At 40.7% G+C, this 19,969-nt stretch overlaps 1 protein-coding gene across 2 annotated transcripts; it reads left to right on the plus strand.

Moving 5' to 3' along the window:
- The first annotated feature begins 707 nt into the window (after positions 1–707).
- On the plus strand, positions 708–19,415 carry usp33 (ubiquitin specific peptidase 33). Of its 2 annotated transcripts, none has more exons than XM_029525535.1 (24): positions 708–846; positions 4,587–4,685; positions 5,195–5,248; positions 5,344–5,406; positions 8,053–8,202; positions 8,523–8,631; positions 10,119–10,188; positions 11,545–11,658; positions 11,883–11,961; positions 13,261–13,705; positions 13,796–13,936; positions 14,047–14,162; positions 14,342–14,514; positions 14,631–14,701; positions 14,783–14,816; positions 14,909–14,954; positions 15,074–15,254; positions 15,416–15,542; positions 15,717–15,886; positions 17,207–17,288; positions 17,448–17,556; positions 18,188–18,290; positions 18,983–19,051; positions 19,258–19,415. In XM_029525535.1, exons 2-24 carry the CDS (start codon positions 4,602–4,604, stop codon positions 19,413–19,415), a joined length of 2,748 nt encoding a protein of 915 aa, XP_029381395.1. In that variant the 5' UTR covers positions 708–846; positions 4,587–4,601. The 2 variants fall into 2 exon arrangements, with proteins under 2 accessions (XP_029381395.1, XP_029381396.1); XM_029525536.1 differs by having other exon boundaries at positions 14,050–14,162.
- The last annotated feature ends 554 nt before the right edge of the window (positions 19,416–19,969 follow it).

A 19,969-nucleotide genomic window follows, 5' to 3' on the forward strand; every position in this document is an offset into this window, starting at 1 on the left:
CTGGCTTAGTGAATAAGGAATACACATCAACAGGTTAACTTGTTGCCCTCTCATCTCAAAGCTTTTTCAATGCCATATTTTCAGGTATGACTCCACACTGTTGCTCACAGTAGACTTCCTTTCCAGGCACATAAAAACCAAAGCTGACAAGGAAAATCTCCCTTCACAAATAAAGACATGAAACTATAGATGTGACTGTTTGAACTGGAAACCATAAAAACATATAAGAAGAAGAAAACTACAACTGGATCACATTATTTGGGGCTACAGGGAGAAATGGTTAGCCTCTGTGGCAGCAGAGCCCACAGAGATGTACATGTTTATGTATGTATTCAAAGATAAATCCATATATAAGCTTTCAAATTGATCCAAAGAGCATTAAGAAATTCATTATATATATATATACTAATAATGAATACAAGTTATTACTCAGACTTATTTAAGCTGTGTCATGTTTTCCCCATTGCTTATGAAACACCCCTACTGTGTTTGCCTTGTCACGCAATTAAAAACAAAAACAAAAATAAATAAATGACTTGGCACTTGAAGATGTCTGACCCATCTGTAAAATAGAGCTAACAACAACAACAACAACAACAGCAGCAATAATAATAATAATAATAATAATGAGATGAAGGATGTTGAAGCGTTGGATGACTGTCTTAACCGGAAAGGGGCGGAGCCAGCTGTAACGTTAGCAACCACGCTGAGCGACAGGGAGGGTGCCGTTCATGTTAAAGATCGCCGTCAGAAATATGTCTTTGAAAACAGACTGAAATTGTGTCCCAGGCGCCGATTACACTCGAATCCACCGGAGGGGAGTTTTTCTTTCTTACTATCGCAGAGGTAAGAAACGATTTTAGCATTTCTGTTTGATGCTACTGAGCTTAGCTGTGCAGCTTCTGTGGGATCGACGGTGATCATGTAATACAGGAGCATTAGCCGGCTAACGCTAGCTAGCATGTTACTGGCGAGATGGTTATCAGCAGCCAGACACCCAACCTTCGTGTTATACTATGTGGCTGGCTAAAGCCACCCACGGTGAGCACATTAGCAGAGTTACAGCTCTTGCACAACAAAAGATCACTCAGAGTACCGGTTAGTATCCGACGGGCTAATGCTAGCAGCGAAAGATTGCTAGTCAGGCTGTGACGCTGTCAGAGCCTCGCCTGATTTTGACAGCTCATTGGAAAAGGCCAAAAGCCGCACATATCTGTACCCAGTCTTCATCCTACACAGACTCAAGTCACCGTCACTCAAGGCCGTAAACCTGGGTGAAATTATTTGGCAGCCAGTCAAAGACTTTCACCGTTTCTGCGCACCAAACATCAGCTAGCTGCACGGTAAGTACCGAGTTTCAGAATAAAGGCTACCAGCCCACTTTGATTGATAGGCTCTTCTTATTCCTATTGCTGTGTGAATGTAAAATCCTGTATCTTCTAAGTTAATCCATGATGACAGGGAATCTGGCAGTCATTTTCAGTTTTATGAGCACTGCCTGGTTTGGGTCACTGCCCCGCCCTGACTGTAATACCTCTTCGTTAGACCCGAACCTCCTGCATTATTGTTCAAGTGTAAATGTGATATCAGCTGCGGAAATGGTTAAAGGTTGAGGATGGTTTGTGATGACTAAACAGTCGGGACAGTTGATCTTTCTCTAACCAGCTTTTGTGTAATCGCTGGAGGTTTGGCAGTGAAACCACCGACCGGTTAAATTGATTATCCTGGTGCATACTACTGTGGCAGTCAGGATGACTGCTTACTCTGTTTGCTCATCTTTTTTTTTTTTTTTAAGGATACCTCCAAAGTTCAGGGTAATTACAGCAGCCTGGTAAAACATAGAATTATAGTTGACCTTGAGTCTTATCAGTTTGTTTATATATGTATTCGCTCAGATGGGAGTGATGAGTTGAGGAAACAGGCTTATTCACCATTAGACTGAACAGGAACTTCCTCCGGTACTCATACTGATTTAGTTTTTGACCTGTTAAGATAATATATCTACTTAACACTTTACATATCTATAAGGTACCTGTTATTTCTTTTGTTGTTACAATATAATATGTTTACAATACCAGTTCACAAATTTAGAAACTCATAATATCTTCAAGCACAAAATGATGTCATTAAACTTGAATAAAGATAACTTGAGTGAAGCAATTTACTGAATGATTGCAATCTAATTTTCTCATGCTTAATCAGCTTATTATTGCAATTCACTCTCTCTCTTTCTCTCTCCATATATATAAATGCAATGTGTCTGCAAACAAGCATCGTTTCTGGACCACTGAACACAATTATATCAGCCGCTGTAATGTCTTGTTTGCTCTCCTCATGAGTTTACTCTCGTTAGCTGTCCTTTATCTTTGTTGGGAAGTCAAAGCTGTGATCTATAGGAACCCAGTTACACTCAGGGGAAGTGATTTTCCCAATGTTTGTGTGGTTTAAATGTGCTGAATCACGTTCAGCACGACATTGTGAGCTCTTATCTGCTGTCGTCATGCCACTGACTGAACATTTTAAAGTGTCAATGTCAATGTGCAACATCTAACAAGCATCACACTGAGGGTCCAGGCCATGGGCAATGTAGTCACACATTCGGTGAGCTAGTTTTTTTGTGGGTATCAGGCCGATGACATTACAGGTTTTTGATCCAGCGATGTCTTTGAGCCAGAAAAAGGTGCTCTAATAGGAAACAACTCGTTTGAGCAGTGAGTGTTATTGCGCATTTAAGACACTATAGATAAAAAGTTAACCATTGACAGCTGCATTGGGCTCCTGCACCAGTTACTACTATTATTTGTAAAGCAAATGCATTTTTTGTGAGTTGGACCCTTTCCTCTAGTGCAGCATTTTCAGTGTCTTACAATCATTTAAACAAACTGCATTTGTGTCATTTGTAAGTCGAGATACATAATTCCTGCTCACGCTTCGACTGTTTGTTTAATTATGCAATAGCTTTCCCAATACAGGACACTTGTTAGACAGACCCCAACCAACCCATGTCCTCTGTAACTCTGCAAATAAATCCCCAGCCCGTCTGAGGGTTATACGAGCTGTTTGCTGTTTTTTAGAAGAGATGGGACTGTGGGCCTTCTAAATCAAGCTTCTGATTTAAGATAGCATCTGTGGTTTTCTTTAATATCAAAGTAGAACCTGTTGGCTCGCTCTCCTTCCTCTTTCATGCACACTGAAAAAGATGAGCACCCAGGAGTCCATCACCTCAGTACCAAAGTGAACACTTACAGAATTCAAAATAATTTAATGTGAATTTTTTTTTTCTCAAATTAGTATTAAGGAATATCACGGGGATGCAGTTTGTCAGTATGCCACAAAGATGGCCCTTTTAGTATGATCAAATTTTTAATTGCTCCCTTGAAATGATAATCCCTGTTGAGCATGGTGTTTTCCTTGTAAAGAAAAAAATTGTAGGGAGTGTAAAAACTGGTGTGCAGTGAAGTGCTGAGCATTACACTAATGTAGGATACTGCCTAAGAGACAGGCTGTTTTGGACCTGATTGTTTTACTTTTTTCTGAATGCAGATGCACTCCTATCCAGAGCTAATTAGTGCATTAGTAACCTGATTTGTTGTTTTTAATACCTCATCATTTCTGTTCCATATCTCCTGGCTGAGTAACTGTAGCAGAGGATGAACGCAGTTTGTTTTCTGGCTGCCTGGACTCTGCAGCATTTACTGCTCTGCTGGATTAAATTGTTTGGCCACCAGTAATGGGAATGGATAATGACCATGAAATTTATGCCCTGTAGTATTATTGGTTTGAGTTTAACTCTAAATTCAGAGTTTTTATTTGTCAGTACATCACATTTATTTTCACAATTTCTTGCTTTACTACTATGTGCCTTTAGTTATTGACGCAGCTGCACACATGGCAGACAATGATCTGAAATGTGGTGGTATAGCTGACATATTTGGATTTATGAAAACTGGGATAAGGGCTTATTCAGATTTCTGATGCATGCATTTATAGCCACATAACAGAATTAAGATACTAGCAGGTATATGCTCACATCTTAGGTGTCATCCATTTGAATGCTACCGTCACTGATGATAACCATGCACATTCCCATATTCATGCATATTTGTGATGTCAACTCAACATAGGCCAGGCTTGTCTCCAATCATTGGGGTGATTACAAGTCTTGAGTCAATAAATCAATAAGTAGATTCACGTGGGCTCGGTTTGCTGAAGATTTGTTCTAGCTTGTTCTATATCTAATAACGTGTCATAGTCTACATTTCTCGACACGAAAACCCTCGATAATCTAACTATTCGAACAAGTCCATTAGCTGTTGACAGATACGGTGTAATATGCTGCTTGGCGTGTCAGTAGCTGATAATAAGAGGAATTTGTCAGTCATGTAGGCGTGCTGAAAACTTAAGTAGTTTGAAAGTGACTCATGTTACAGCAGAATTATTCTCAAATGTCCACTCTGCTGTATTATGGGCAGATTACCTCTCACTGTGTAATGGAGGTGAAATATTTTGAAATATTCTTTCAAACAGGAAGTCACCTGGTGCAAAGTCTCAGTGTTTTGTTTCTTCCCCTGCTTTTTCCTGCTCAGGTCTGGGGGTGAACCATGCCGCCGACGTCCAGCAGTGACTGCCCCCACCTGGACTGCGTGGGGGAAATTACCAAGGAGGAACTTATTCAGAAATCCCATGTGAGTGGCCCCTTGTTTTTATTTTAAGTATTGATATCCATAGGAAGATAGAATTGTCGTTTTAAGAACCAAAAAAATCCTCCCACAAATCCTCTCAGTGGACCAACCAGAAGAAAGTCTCTGAGACTATTTTCAATTTTTTTATTTTTTTTTGTGGTTTAGTAAAAATAATAAATATAAATATTACTGTTACAGTCAAGTCCCTCCTGGTGGGTGGGGCTTGAGCTATGGCTGAAGACGGTAATTGCTTTGTTGTGACATCGCAAAGTTACCGAAGTCCTGACAGCTCATTTTAAGGTCCAGTTTGTGAATAAGGGCTAAAAGCTCTGATACTTTGACAGTGTAAATAAGAACCTAGATCTGCTTTTTCATCAACAAAGACAAAGAAATTCATAAAATATAGGTCTTTTATGTATTTTCACCAACTGAGAAGTCAGAATATATTATTTGCTTGGTTTTTCTAGAATTTCTTGAAATTTGATTCGAAATTCAAAAATATGTTCTCGTAGGGCCAGTGTCAAGACTGTAAAGTTGGAGGACCAAATTTGTGGGCGTGTTTGGAGGTAAGATAATATTTGCTGGCAAATAAAAAAGTTGATTTGACAGTCTGAAATACTACCTCCTACTACCTACCACACTGCATTTTTTTTTCCTCTAGAATGGCTGTGCGTATGTAGGATGTGGAGAATCTCACACTGACCACAGCACTGTCCACTCACAGGTAAGAGTTCTCAGTCATGTATAGAAAAGGGAGAGACAGTGATGGGGCTGAAAGGCGGGGAAGTCTTGACTGTGATGTTAAATTTGAAAAGAGAAGAGCAACAGAGAGGCACTTCCTGGTCCCAGAAGCCAGGACTTGGGATAAAACTGCCTCTAACACTTCTTTATTCTGAACATTTAGTTCATGATCAAACCATGCTACACGTGCATCTTTTAGCTTTTGAAGTACATGCATTGTTAAAATCCAAGAGGCCAACTCTGTCTGCCTACATATCCACATTCAGTGTAGTTTCAGCAGCAGATCATCTATTATTAATTGCCATTCCTCTGGGAAAGTGGGGGAGATTCACTAGTACTGTCAGTTGCATGGTTACAGTATCTTCCCCTCCTGGCTGCTCAGAGGCTTTACTCAGCCTCCAGTGTTCTCAGTGTTGACTAAGGCTTTTCCTTCTGCACGAAAAGAACAAGAAGGGCTAGAAGGAACGCAAGGAGGGATAATAGAGCAAACATGTAATTTGCTCTGCTTATGAATGTCGTGTAGCGGCTCAATTCATTGTTGAAAGGGCCTGTTCAAATGTAGAGCTCTCCTCCCCAGATCAAAGATGGAGATCAGATTCATATTAGCTGACGGATTTTAAATTATATCACCAGCCAATTTGATTTCTGCTCGCTTATATCTGGGACGTGGGGCTGTGTAGCTTGCCTGCTGCCGTTTGTGTTTTTCTAGTGGCAGCCATCTTTAAATCTTGTAAGAATGAGGGCCATGCTTAATTAGTGCTCTGATGCCCCGAGGACAGGAAAGCATTTTAATCTATTTGACTACGCAATGAGAAAAACTGCTGCTGGATCAGATGTGATGCAGTAATATATAGAGATGAGGGCCGCTCCTAGTCCTACTGCCAACATAAATATTATGAATAAATCTGGAGAAATCGTTTGGAGTTAAAAGTCCCAGCTGGGTCAGTTCATTTCAGAAGTTAAAGCTTCACTCCTGTGTGTACTTTTGGCAACAAAATTGGACGCATAATTAGTGTTCAAACATAGATTATCATGTCAAACAGAATCATGTGCCAGAAGGAACTTCTGAAGCAAATTGAATCAAACATGAAAATGTCTTTCATAATATACTACAGCCTAACAGTTGCTACAGATTTGTTCTTATTAAAATACCTTATTTGTTGATCAGTTCTTCAAGTTCATAAGCATTTGTGCAAACACTACAAATCTGACAGAATTTGAGTTGCAAGTAATCGTCAGGTTTCATTTTTCCTCATTCATCGTTGATAGAGTTGATTTAAAAAAAGTCCTGTCCTGTTCTTGGTTTTGAAAAGTGGCATGAATGAACCCAGCCGTTCTAAATGTTAAACTATTTTAAACTCAAAACACAGTGAGCACAGCAGGAGGCACAGCTGGATTCTGAGGGCGGTTTTATATTGAGTGCTGTCAAGACTGAACTTTAGAGGTTTTGTAAAGAAACTAGACGTGAGTATCTGCTCACTCACTAGAGTATCCGCACAAGCACCCGTAAAGGATTTGTTTTGAATTAATATGTTTGTTGTTCTCACAATAAAAGCTACAAACATTTGACTGTAATGCAGAAGTGGTTGGAAAAACATCTTCCAAGCCCCATAAATCCAGCTTGTTATTAATTGCCTAACTGCTATCCTTGATGAATGATTTAAACAGGGCAGTCGGATGGTTGTGCTCAGTCTGCCGTGCTCCCTCTTCTGCCCCCGCTGTGCTCCTCTCTGTCCTGGTTTAGGGTTAGGCCCTGATGAATAATGCAGAGTCTGCTGGTCAGCAGCTGCTCACGTTCAGTCTCCTGTCGACCTGTTTGCCAGAGCAGCAGTGGGTCAGCAGAACTCGGCCATATTTATACAGCAGCAGAAGTCTGCCCTGCTGCAACCTAACTGCCCCCACCTCCACCGGAGAGCCCCGACACCTTCGGGTTTTTATCTGATTACAGTTAAAGTTTTTGTGATGTAGCTAAATTCTGCATCAACATTTGGTTGAACCCCGGAATGCGTTTTTCTTAGCTTTATTTTTTAAATATATATTGGAGAGAATTAGAGGGATGTTTTAGTTTTCCCCCCGGTGTTCTTCCCAAAAAGGGAATTAAGTACTAGTTTGGGATTTCAGCTTCTCAAGTGTCAACTTTTTTAATTAAAAGCAGCTGGCCCAGCCACCCTGTCATTTTATATCTCTTTGGTTGGTCCCTTTTTTTATAGTTAGGGGTGTGTTTTGTTTTTCAAACTAAATTTTAAAAATGATGTCATTCCAGCTTCACAGCTTTTCTTTATCTCATGTAATTGCAACCTGAATATCTTCGAGTTTTGGACTTTGGTCAAATAAAACAAGCCATTTGAAAATAGAAAATTGAGATGGACATTGACATTTTAAATGTTTATTTGACAAGAATCTAAAGAAATCTAAAAACCTTTAGACAAAAATTTAAATGGGTTGTTTACAGATGGGGTTGACATGTATTCTGGTTAGCCATCCAAGATTTTTCCATTAAATCATTTGCAGCTCCACAAACTTGAGAGACTCCTCACCACCAGCAGACATGCCTTTATGTGTTATACAAGAGCAAAAGCAACATGTAGGTGCATGTGAGATGCTGATTGGTAGAGCAACTTTTGTGCAGGAGACCCGGCACAACCTGACAGTGAACCTAACCACACTTCGAGTGTGGTGCTACGCCTGCAGCAAGGAGGTTTTCCTGGAGCGTAAACTGGGTCCTCACTCGCCCAACGCCAACAGCAAACCCCTCCCCTCTCCACAGAGCGCCAGTCAGGTAAGAGCAGGCTGCTGTCTATTTGCCATCATGTTTTATTATAGTAAAAGTTATTTCTTCTGACTAACGGCTGCAATTACAGAGCTGCTGAGTCATGAAGCAGGTTTGATGATACAGCAAAATGAAGAGTGTGAAATGAAATGCATTAAAATGTTGTTTATTTTCCAGCCTGTAATGTTTATAGAACAGACAGGTTTACACTGTATCTTACACAACTGCAACTCTCTTGCTATACCTATAAATTTCAGCAGCCTCTCCTGAACTCCTGTTATTTTCTTTTTTATGATGGGTTTGGTGTGAGATGTGCGCTTTTGTTCCAGGAAAGCAGCAGGACTCCTGGGAGCCCAACTTCTTTGAGAGTGCCCCCTAATGGAGTCTGTGAAGACCTAGACATGGAGACGGAGGAAGAGGATGACCTGCGGGCCAGAGGTCAGTGCTCACAGATCAAGTGTTCATCTTGTCACAATATTAATGTCATAAATGATTAGTTGATTTTGTGAGGTTATAATGCTCAATAAATATTGTTGTCGTAATAATATATGAAAAATTAACATCTACCTTAAGAGACAGCATTAATCCCAAGCCCAATCACAGAAGGCAGTGTGAAACACATTTATCAGCTACAAGAACAACACATTTATAAGGAAATAGGTAGCTGGATAGATTGATGCTCTATTTACCTTCAGGGAAGTGTGCTAATGAAGCTGTCATATGTTTGTGGTAAATTGTCAAATTGATTTTTATGATATAGTTGAGTACATTTCCAATATTATCATTGTAATAATGAAAATCAGATACTGTTGAATGTGACAACATTATGCTGATGTGTTGCCTCCAATCTTCTGTTAAAAGTTGTACTTGAACACACCTCAAAGACCAACGTCAGCATCTGGAAACATCAGTGGAGAGACAAACGGCTCTGCTCATAGCAGCTGCTGGTAGACACCCCACAAACAAATGGTCAATAGAAAGCCATACGTGGTCCCTGAGCAGAACTACAGGCTGGTTCTCTGCAGCTCACACTTCAGCGCAGAGTGCTTCAGTCCCACTGGAGCCACGAATGCAAACAATGTTTCACTCAGGGCAACATGGTGACACATGCACAGGCTCCACTGAACGGCATATGTTGTGTTAAACCTCCTGTGGTGTAACTCACGCTTTTGGCTTCAGTCGCCACTTTGGTTATTTTTGTCACAAATACAGATCATATGATCAGGAGGTGGAGTAATAAGAGTTCATGGGAGTCTGCACAATAAGCTCATCTTTTAACTTTCAAACTTTGAGGTACATCTCCTGAAGTGAGAGCGGGTGTGGGGGTAGAGGTACTGTTTGAGGTGAGATGATTTCCAGTGTGTATGTAGCTGTTGTTTGGCTCATTTGGCTCGCTAATCAACATGACTGCAACACCCACCTCATGGCGGCAATTAGGGGAATTTCAGAGCATAAATTCTCCCCTTTTTTTTTTTTTTTTTTTTTTTTTACTACATGACTTCCCTGAGAATCATCTAGTTGTCTTCATTATCAGAGCGATCAAGTGATGTTTATACATCCATTTATATGGGTGTTCTGCAAACAGACCCTGCTAATAGCTTATTTAGAAAGCTTTTAATGGTGCACAATATGCCAAAATATGAATAAAGGGGGATTGGGATGCTTCAGTGTCTAAGACATCCCCTGTAGAAGGTAATGAATAAGTTATCTTTGCTTTGACCAGGCTCAAAAACATTTGAGTTCACTATTCATACTAACTGATGGGAAATATTTCAGGTAGCCTCAGCTGTCCCTGCTCCTCCTATAAAATATTTATTTTGAAATAGAAGGGGCCTTTTCAACATTGTAGATAGCTGCCATGGAAATGTACAGGTATCTGAATGGTGGCTTGCCTTAATTTCCCTGCTATGTTCTCTCTCCCTCAGGCCTGACAGGGCTGAAGAACATAGGCAACACCTGCTACATGAACGCTGCCCTCCAGGCTCTGTCCAACTGGTGAGATCTTGTCCTCTGTTTACCTGCCTTCTGCTCCCTGGTTGCATCTATCATGCCTACCCCACATCACCTCGACTTTCTCTGTGTTTCTTTACACCCACACTTTCAGCACATTTCTTCTCAGCGATCATTTGCTATCGTATTCCCTGCCTCCCTGTTTCTGCCTGTTGACTGTGAGAAACAACTGTTTCTCTGCTCATTTTGGGGAGTGATGGCTGAGTGAAAATTGCTGCAGTGCACCATTTGAGATGGCAGACCTGGCCTTTTGTAGATCCCAGTAGGGTCTTCAGTTACAAATGAACACCAACTCTTTCCCCATCTGCTCTGCACTTTCTCCTCTTTTCTTTTCATTTCCTTCACCATCTCCTATGTGTCTCCCTTTACAGTTTCCCTCTCATTCTTATATTGCTTATTGAATTGCCAATCCCTTGGATTCATTCTTTATGATCAGATTGTTGGTGTGGTCACTTGAATTAGGACTCTGCAGGAGAGTCGAAGTCTGTAATATTCCTGCTTGTGCTTTTCCTACCCAGGGGCTAGTATTTTTTTTTTTTAATAATTAAAGAGATAATGCCTAGTCTGAATACAAGTCAAAATGGCACAAAAAAAAAGATGTGGGTCAAAATTTGCAATCTAAATCACATTCCAGAAATAGGGAGAACTGAGTCATGCAGCTGCAGAAGGATGAAACTTTCCTTTGATGTCTGTTTGTGTGAACGCTGATTATTTCAGCTTCTGTCGATTCATTATTCGGCATGAAGGACTTCTCTCTTGCCAACCAAAGGGAACACACTCCGTGCCTTGTTCGTCCCATAGTTTGTCTCTTTCTTTCAAAATCCTTTTCACCTTGTATCCATCAAATGAAATCTCAGCTGTTTCTCTTTTCAGCTTATTCCAGCGCCTTTCATCTATGGGTGGAGTTCTCCTGCTTGAGCCTGCACCCCTGGGAATTTATGTTATCACTCTAGAAGTGAAATATGGATTTAATGAAATAAAATGAATCAAGAATACGAGTAGGAGACAGCATTATGTTGCAATGCTGCACTCTCTGGATATCCTTTCCTTTTCAATATTTGTCTGCGGCTGGATGCAGAAACACACAACCTAGACTGTTTAGCAGATTTTTAGGCATTTTAATGTATAACAGACATTGGCAAATAAAAATATGACAATGTTTTACTTCACAAAAATAAAGCCGCTTCTCTTGGATTTATTGCAGATTATATGCAGGTTTTTGAGAATTAACTACCTCACTGCAAGACCATGGAGTACTAACTCCACCTGTTAAATATGGATGTTCAGAAAACGCTTGATCAGTCCACACATGTGAAATATGTTTCCCTCTATCCACTGCAGCCCGCCTTTGACACAGTTCTTTCTTGAGTGCGGTAGCTTGGTGAGGACGGACAAGAAGCCTGCACTCTGCAAAAGCTATCAGAAACTAGTCTCAGACCTGTGGCACAAGAACAGGTAGGTTTGATTCTCACCTGTTAAAAGAGCATTAAACATTTGCTCTTCACTTCATGGCCAACTTCAGAACTCACAGTGGTGTTAACAGCATGATCCAGGTTGTGTTAGAACTTCCTGTCTATAGGGGCTCATATCCAGTCACCACTCTGCGCCATATCAAAATTTATGAAGGTATCATGCACAACAATACTGTGTTAAACAGGCTGTGTTCTCTCATACTACAGACCCTCCTATGTTGTCCCAACCAACTTGTTCCAGGGAATCAAAGCCATAAACCCCATGTTCAGAGGATATTCGCAGCAGGTGAGTCACTCCAAACATGATGTACTGAATGTGTGCACAATTAGTACATCGACACAAGATGGACACCTTGTTTGCGACTCTCTCATTGAAATTCCAAACAGTAATAATTAGTTGTGATGTGACCAAGTAGATATTTATCTTCTGCCTCTGCTTTTTGGAAATGAGTAAATGTAAATGTAAATTATATATTTTGCGCTTTGGGTTGATTTATCTGTACAGCTTGTGGGATGTTCTCAAATTGGAAATGATGCTCGAGTGTTTCAGTGTATTCAGAGATGTGTGGATAATTCTTTGGCTTTTATTTTCAGTGCTTGTAATATAATATAGTAAATTTAGCGTAAAACACAAAAATGTGCTGGTCACCAAACCATAACTTTTTTTTAAGACTTTCTTTTGGACTTTGACTTAACACTAAGATGAGGTTATTATGGGTCTGATGCCTGGACTATAACGTTGTCCCAGATATTATACAGTCTATTCTCTCTTCCACTCCATAACCCTTGATGCTCATTCCTTTACTGAAATTACTTTAGCTCCAGCCTAAATCATTCAGCCCGATAAACTGAATCTTTTGCTTTGCAGTTGTTAACCCACAACTGCAGACTTTTATTCACACACACAACTGCTCATAATTGGGTACGTCGTTGGATTTGATTCCAGGAGATGCTTGAAAGAAAAGATTAATCCCTAATACATGTAAAGAATTTTGAGCGATGTTTTATTGAAGTGTGTTTTGCCTTTGTCCAGTGTCTGTAAATAAGGGATTTATATGCCTGAATGGTGAAACAATAAAAGGCCCTGTTTCCTCTCCGCTTGCCAGTGTTTATTCAGAAGAGTTAACTGAGGAATATTCATTTGTCACGCCACACTGGGCCTCGCAGCCTTGAAATTAGCATCACTATGAATGAAGTTAACATTCCAGGTCCTGGGAGAGGAGAGAGTTTCTGGCTTGAGAGGGAGATTGGTTGTCTGAGGTTCATTAAGTCTGATTACACATTCATGAGCATTTGGTCTCTGGTTTTGTGATGCAGAATTTGGATAAACGAGGTGAAATGGTTGTTGTTTGTAATTTTGGGAAAGAATTAGCTTTGGGAAAGATTTTCCCTGTCTGTCAGACTCGATTATATTTAGAAAGCATTAGTGATGTATTATATTTTAATGTTCTGCTCAGGGAGAGGAAATTAGCTTTTTTTCCTGGATTACTGTGACCAAAATAACTGAAGAATTTATAACTGGCTAGAACGAATGTGCCGCCTCAACCAACATTTAGATGAAAGTGAATCTTTTTGTGATCTCCAGGACTCCCAGGAGTTTCTGCGCTGCTTGATGGATCAGCTTCATGAGGAGCTGAAGGAGCCACTGGCTGAACCCTATGACCAGTCCAACAGCATCACAGTGGACAACGGCCCAGAGGAGGACAACCGCAGCCAGTCAGACAATGACTTCCAGTCGTGCGAATCATGTGGGAGCAGTGAGAGGGCTGATAATGAGGTACAGGCTGGGAATGTCCACATGGACGACACCAACGAGGCCGAGATGCTGATTCCCGAGCAAGATGAGATACAAGCCAACAGGGAGTGGCAGAAGGAGAAGAACATGATTAATGACTTTTATCGTGCTGGAGTTCATGGTGTTATGGGTGGAAACTCTGGAGGAGACATGGACAAAGATGTTGACACCACTGCTGAGACCACTCCCATTATCAGCAGCCAGGGAGCCATCAAGGTTCAGAGCAGAGCCTCAGGTAATTATTAAAAAGAGGCATCTGGCTAGTTTTTCTTGTCTACCTAACTCAACTTTAAGGTATTGAAATGCTCATATTGCTGCCCTCTAGATTCATTCCCAGACATTCAAATGTCCAACATCACAAGACCACACAGTCCAGTCCCAGTGGAGGGACACATTCCCAAAATGTCCAGCAGCCCACCCAAAGCTGCCTCTGGCTGGCCCAGCCTAAATGCTGCACACAAGAAAAGTAAGATAACCCAAAGCGGTCACATGTAGATTTGAAAGCTTAAAAAGTCATGTCAGTTCAGTCCTTTATCTTTATCTTCTTATGTCTGTCTTCCTGCTGCCTTCCCACAGCAGTGACCACATTCTCTCCACCAAAGAACAAGCGTCAGAAGAAATACCGCAGTGTCATCTCAGATGTGTTCGATGGGACAATTGTCAGCTCAGTTCAGTGCCTCACCTGTGATCGGGTTAGTTCTATATCACAATAAGCAGAGAAGTAGAACAGAAGAGTTCCTAAAAAGAAAATATTTTGCTTGATTTTGAGCTGTTGGTGTATTTGTTGACCATCTTTTGTGCTATATGTAGTGACTTTTGTGCTGCAATGCCAATAATATTCTACTACAAAATGTGTGTGTGTGTGTGGCAGGTGTCTGTAACCCTGGAGAACTTCCAGGATATCTCGTTGCCCATCCCGGGCAAGGAGGACTTGGCCAAGCTCCACTCCTCCACCCACCAGACCTCCATGGTAAAAGCAGGCTCCTGTGGGGAAGCTTATGCACCACAGGGCTGGATTGCTTTTGTCATGGAATATATCAAGAGGTGTGTGTTTGTGTGTTATATCAGAGCCACATTTATTCACATTCATGCCAGGCTTTAGTCAATCTTCTTCTTTTTTTTTCCTCAAACTGTCCTCTCGTGTCTCTTTCTATATTTAGTTGGTTCTGGGGTCCAGTGGTTACGCTACAAGATTGTCTCGCAGCTTTCTTTGCCAGAGATGAACTAAAGGGTAAGCAAGTGGGTGTAAATCTGTTCTACTAACACAAACACTAACGTTGATGCCTCAATAACTGTGTTTGTTGTTTTCTAGGAGACAACATGTACAGCTGTGAAAAATGCAAGAAGTGAGTACCAAATGAATTTTCTCCTAGAATCCACATTAAATTGACATATGACAAATAATTCCAATGACTGTGTATAATTTTTTTCCCCTTAGATTACGAAATGGAGTCAAGTTTTGTAAAATGCAAAGCTTACCAGAGGTATAAAGGAAGCCCTACTACCTACCACTTACATACCATCAATGAACCAAAATCTTCTTCCTCTGTGTTTTCACTCATCACGACTTTTGAAATAAATCTTCTCTGTCCTGGTGCTCCAGATTCTGTGCATCCACCTGAAGCGCTTCAGACACGAACTGATGTTCTCCACCAAGATAAGCACCCATGTTTCCTTTCCACTCGAAGGCCTGGACCTGCAGCCTTTTCTGGCCAAAGACAGCTCCACCCAGACCACCAACTATGACCTGCTGTCAGTCATCTGTCACCACGGCACTGCCAGCAGTGAGTGGGCACAGTCTCCTCCTCTTTCTGCAACAGACTGGTGCATCTGCCATCAGTTGGCGCATAAGAATGTCCTGCATTCATTAGCCTGTCGGGACGATTCCACATGCACCTGTTAGGTTTATGAAAACTGCTCTAACACAGCCTCTCTCTGATTCCAGGTGGCCACTACATAGCTTACTGCAGGAACGACGTGAACAATCTGTGGTATGAATTTGATGACCAAAGTGTGACCGAGGTGTCTGAATCCTGCGTGCAGAACGCTGAAGCTTATGTGCTCTTCTATAAGTAAGACATCACAGTAGACTTGAATGGTTGTCTAGACTGTTGTGAAAAACAATATAGTCACCTTGGTAACATTTGAACATCAGCCTTGCTGCATTTAAATTCATCACTCACACCTTATTTTTCTTTACTCAGTTGCAGTAGCGATTAATCTGCATCTGTCTGTTCCTGTTGCAGAAAGAGTAATGAGGATGCAGTAAAAGAACGTAGAAGGGTGTCGGGCTTATTCAGCATGATGGAGCCCAGCCTTCTGCAGTTCTACATCTCTCGCCAGTGGCTCAACAAGTTTAAGACCTTTGCTGAGCCGGGGCCCATTTCCAATGATGACTTCCTCTGTTCGCATGGAGGTACATATGATCTCAATCCCTTTCTTACTGAAGCCACGGGGAGGTCAAAGTTTCTCTGAAAAGGAATCCTTTTCTTTGCCCTGTGTCCAAACAGTTAATAGGGAGGCAGTGCTTTCCCCTCCCTTCACACGGCTTTCCCTTTCATCTTGGCTGGGTATTTTTGACTTTGACAAAGACTGCAGAGTATTCCCTTCACAACAGACTTCAAAAGGGGGTTTTACATCTCTTTGTACAGATGATCCGTCTTTCTCCTTTCACTATCAAAGAGGGAAGGTTTCTTAAAGGGTTTTGTGCCAGTTGAGCTCTTTTCTATTCAGCCCTCTATTCATGCTGGAAATTGAGGAATTGAAAATTTAGTGTATAAAAAAAAAAAAATTAAAATTTAATTTATGATAAAGCTGTTAGATGACAGCAGCTGTAAAGAATGTATTCATGGTGTAAATAAGCACCTAGAGGTTGTTCCCTCCTTCTTTGCAGCTATAACAACACCCCAGCCGTGTACATAAGTGGAGATAATATCAGCTCAGTGAAACCATGATTGTCAGTTATTCCGTTTTCGATGGGAATCCAAGAGTATCATGGCTTATTTTCATGTTCCTATTCATAGCCAAGGGTGTCATCAGAAATGGATAATTAGGTACAGTTTGCAAAGCCTTTTTATTAGGGGCTCTGTTTCTGCAGGATATAGTTTTCAAATGAAAAGCCAGAACATAGTTATTGGTCATGGATTTTTCAGCATGGCCCATTATTGTAATGCTTTCTTTACTGTCTTATGATTTTAAGCCTAAATTCTGTAAATGTCACACCTGGAGCTCCAATATCTCCCTTGTTTGATAATTTCAGTTGAAGATGATAACATGAACTAATTTTAAAACTTATCATGCACAAATCATATCAGAAATGTAATTTTGGAACAGGATTAGAGTAATCTATCTTCCAGGATGAGGAGAGTACAAGAATATTAAATCCTCGTAGAAATGAAGAATAAAGCTTTCTGTCCTCTGACACGGTGGTTCCAGACATTTCCTGTCTTGTGACCCTTTTGTCCCTTTGCGTTAGTGAGGAAACAAGAGTTTTAAAGGCATGATGTCAAAAATATTATACAAGAACAAGGAGAGAACAAAACTTACTACTAAGGTTAATAATTTCAACTATGAGTTAGACATATATATATAAAGCCTCCTGGCCTATTCAACAGATTACTTATGATACTATCTCCAGCACTTATTTATATTCTTAATGACTTCCCGACACACAATCATTAGCTTTAAAATGCCACGCTGTTAATGTCTGACAGATGTTCCAATGTGTTTCATTCAGGTGTGCCACCCAACAAAGGGGCATTTATTGACGACCTGGTGGTAATGCTGCCACAGAATGTGTGGGATCACCTCTACAGCAGGTACATACAGCCCACAGGCCAGCTCAGAGATTGACCACAAGCTTTAAATATTTCCTGATATCCCATTTACTTATTGCTCTTATCCACGTCATTCCTTTGTCATTTCCTTTGTCCTGTCAATGTCATCTGGGTGAGTTAATGTGGACTGCTCCTCTGCAGGTATGGAGGGGGGCCAGCTGTCAACCACCTGTATGTTTGCCACACGTGCCAGATTGAAATAGAAAAACTGGAGAAACGGCGAAAGTCAGAACTGGACATGTTTGTCCGGGTAAGCCTTTTAAATTATACATTCTCTGCAAAACCATGAGCTGTGAGTAAGAAAGACCTTTAGCCAGATATATATATAAAAAAAGAAGAGAAAATTGGTGAGTGATGATAATGTGTGTTGTCTCAGTGAGTCCTATGCAGCCAGCACTCATGGGTGTGTCTCAGTGCTATTTTCCAATCTGTTTAACCAGTTGATAGGCTGCATGTGTTGGCGCTCTTCATCCAGCAGGAGAAGTGAGGTGTGAGCCCGATGAAAGCCTTCTCTTTAATGCATTGAGACAGATGCACCTGCTGTTAGCTTCATGTAACTGACAAGAAGAGCTCGTCAGAGATTGTGTCATTTCTAAGAAAGAAGAAAATTGCTGCAGTGTGGTGTTAAGACTGTCTTCTAATTGGAATAACTATAAGAGAGAATTGATTTGGTTTATTCTTTCTCCTCTCCTCTCTATCCTTTCATCCTCACTTCATTTATTTTTTGGGTTTTTTCTTTCTTTTTTTTTTGTGTCTGCTCCCAACCCCCCTCCTGCTTCCCCTCCCCATCTGTTTGCGTCCTTTCCCCTCCTCCTTGTCTCTACTGCTCACTCCTCCCCCATTTCCCCTCTCCCTCACCTCCCTCTGCTCCCTCTCTGTAGCTGAACAAGGCGTTCCAGGAGGAGGAGTCTCCAGTGGTCATATACTGCATCAGCATGCAGTGGTTTCGTGAGTGGGAGGGCTTTGTCAAAGGAAAAGACAATGGTAATTGGACAGAAGTCTTGCCTTTCCACCCCCAGTCTGGTTTAAATGTCTCATTAAAAAGCTAAATCTACCCCACTTGGCAGCTGTACCTGATATCTGGTATCTTGTTGTGGTTTATCATGTCTGGTGCAAATGTATAATGTCAAACAAACAGCATATATCACGTTTGCACATTTTTACGGACAGGAGAATATACCAAATGCCGGACTATCTTGTACAGGACATCCTCTTGTTACCAAAAGCTGCCTGTGTTCAAAAGAAACTGTGAAGTCGCATTTCTTGTCTTGATTTATCTTCAAAGAGTTTGCTCTATTCCCCTGAGTCAAGTTTCCCCCCTGCTACAGCAAAATGAAGTGTCGAACTATATTTCATTTTTATGCCACGTGATCCCCCCTTTTTTTCTTCTTTTGCTTTGTATTGTCATATCTATTTATAACAACTTACATCTGGAGTGTCTGCACACGTCTGTTTTCCTCTGACTTCTGCTCCTCTAATATTTGTTTCCTCTTTGTAGCAAGTGGGGTGCAGAAATTGCTTTTCATAGCGTGACAAAAAGATTTGACATTTTAACATCATTGCTCTTTGAAACTATTAGGATAGAGAAAATGTATCTGAATAATAGACGTATGTTTTACAGCTTTATTCAATAACAGCAAAATGAAACAACTAATTTATTTTTGTCATCTTTTAAGATCCCCCAGGACCCATTGAAAATTCCAAGATTACAGTAAACAAGAACGGCCATTTAACACTCAAACAAGGTACCATTATTGTAATCATTGTCACATTGTTTCATTAATTCTCTTCAGAAAGGCAGAATTTTGAATCTTAATTTATGGATTGTATAAAGCATGACATAGGTAAACAATTGAAAATATTAACTAATGAAATCATGATGATCCCAGTTACTAGTTCCTACGCAGACATTCATGATATCTAAGTCTGTGTGCTTCCACTGGCCCTGCAGGAGCTGACTCGGGACAGATCTCTGAAGAGACGTGGAACTTCCTCCACTCTATCTACGGTGGTGGCCCACTGGTGACAGTGCGGCAAAACATCAGCCACCAGGAAACCGAATCATCACAATCGGAGGAGAAAATCGAGGTGGAGACACGCTCTCTTTAAAACAAGCACTCTGCATCAAACAATGGGAAACAATTAAGCCTTTTTATTTTGCACTTGACTTTTTTTTTTTTTTTTGTTCAAAAAGCATTCATGCAAAGGACCTCATCTTTACTGCTACATGACAGCCTTTTACTGCTGAGGGAATTAACATGTCTGAAAAGGTCTGTCATTTTGTATAAATCTGTATAAAGAGCTCTTTGATTTCTATTAGCACTGTAGTATTCACGTGTCAGGATGTTTTCAGAAACCAAGCATTTAAAGTATGTGCAGCTAAAAATTCCACTGAATGCCATATTTCTTTTGTTCTTCGACCAAATGAGCACATATTGTTTGTCCATGTGTCTTGTGTTGCTGATATTGATGATCACTATACACCTTACTGTAGATATATCACACATTTTTCCTGTTATAATATTGTCCAATGGATGGTAAGGAGAGCAAAATGTGACACTTAAAGTGATGAAAATCAGAGGGTTATGAAGGGACTAATTACTGACTAGTCTCAGGAATAATTTTGTGTTTTGCACTGTTCTTTATACAACAAATTGGCATGC

This window comes from Echeneis naucrates, chromosome 17 (assembly GCF_900963305.1).
Source record: "Echeneis naucrates chromosome 17, fEcheNa1.1, whole genome shotgun sequence".
In the NCBI taxonomy this organism is placed as follows: domain Eukaryota; kingdom Metazoa; phylum Chordata; class Actinopteri; order Carangiformes; family Echeneidae; genus Echeneis; species Echeneis naucrates.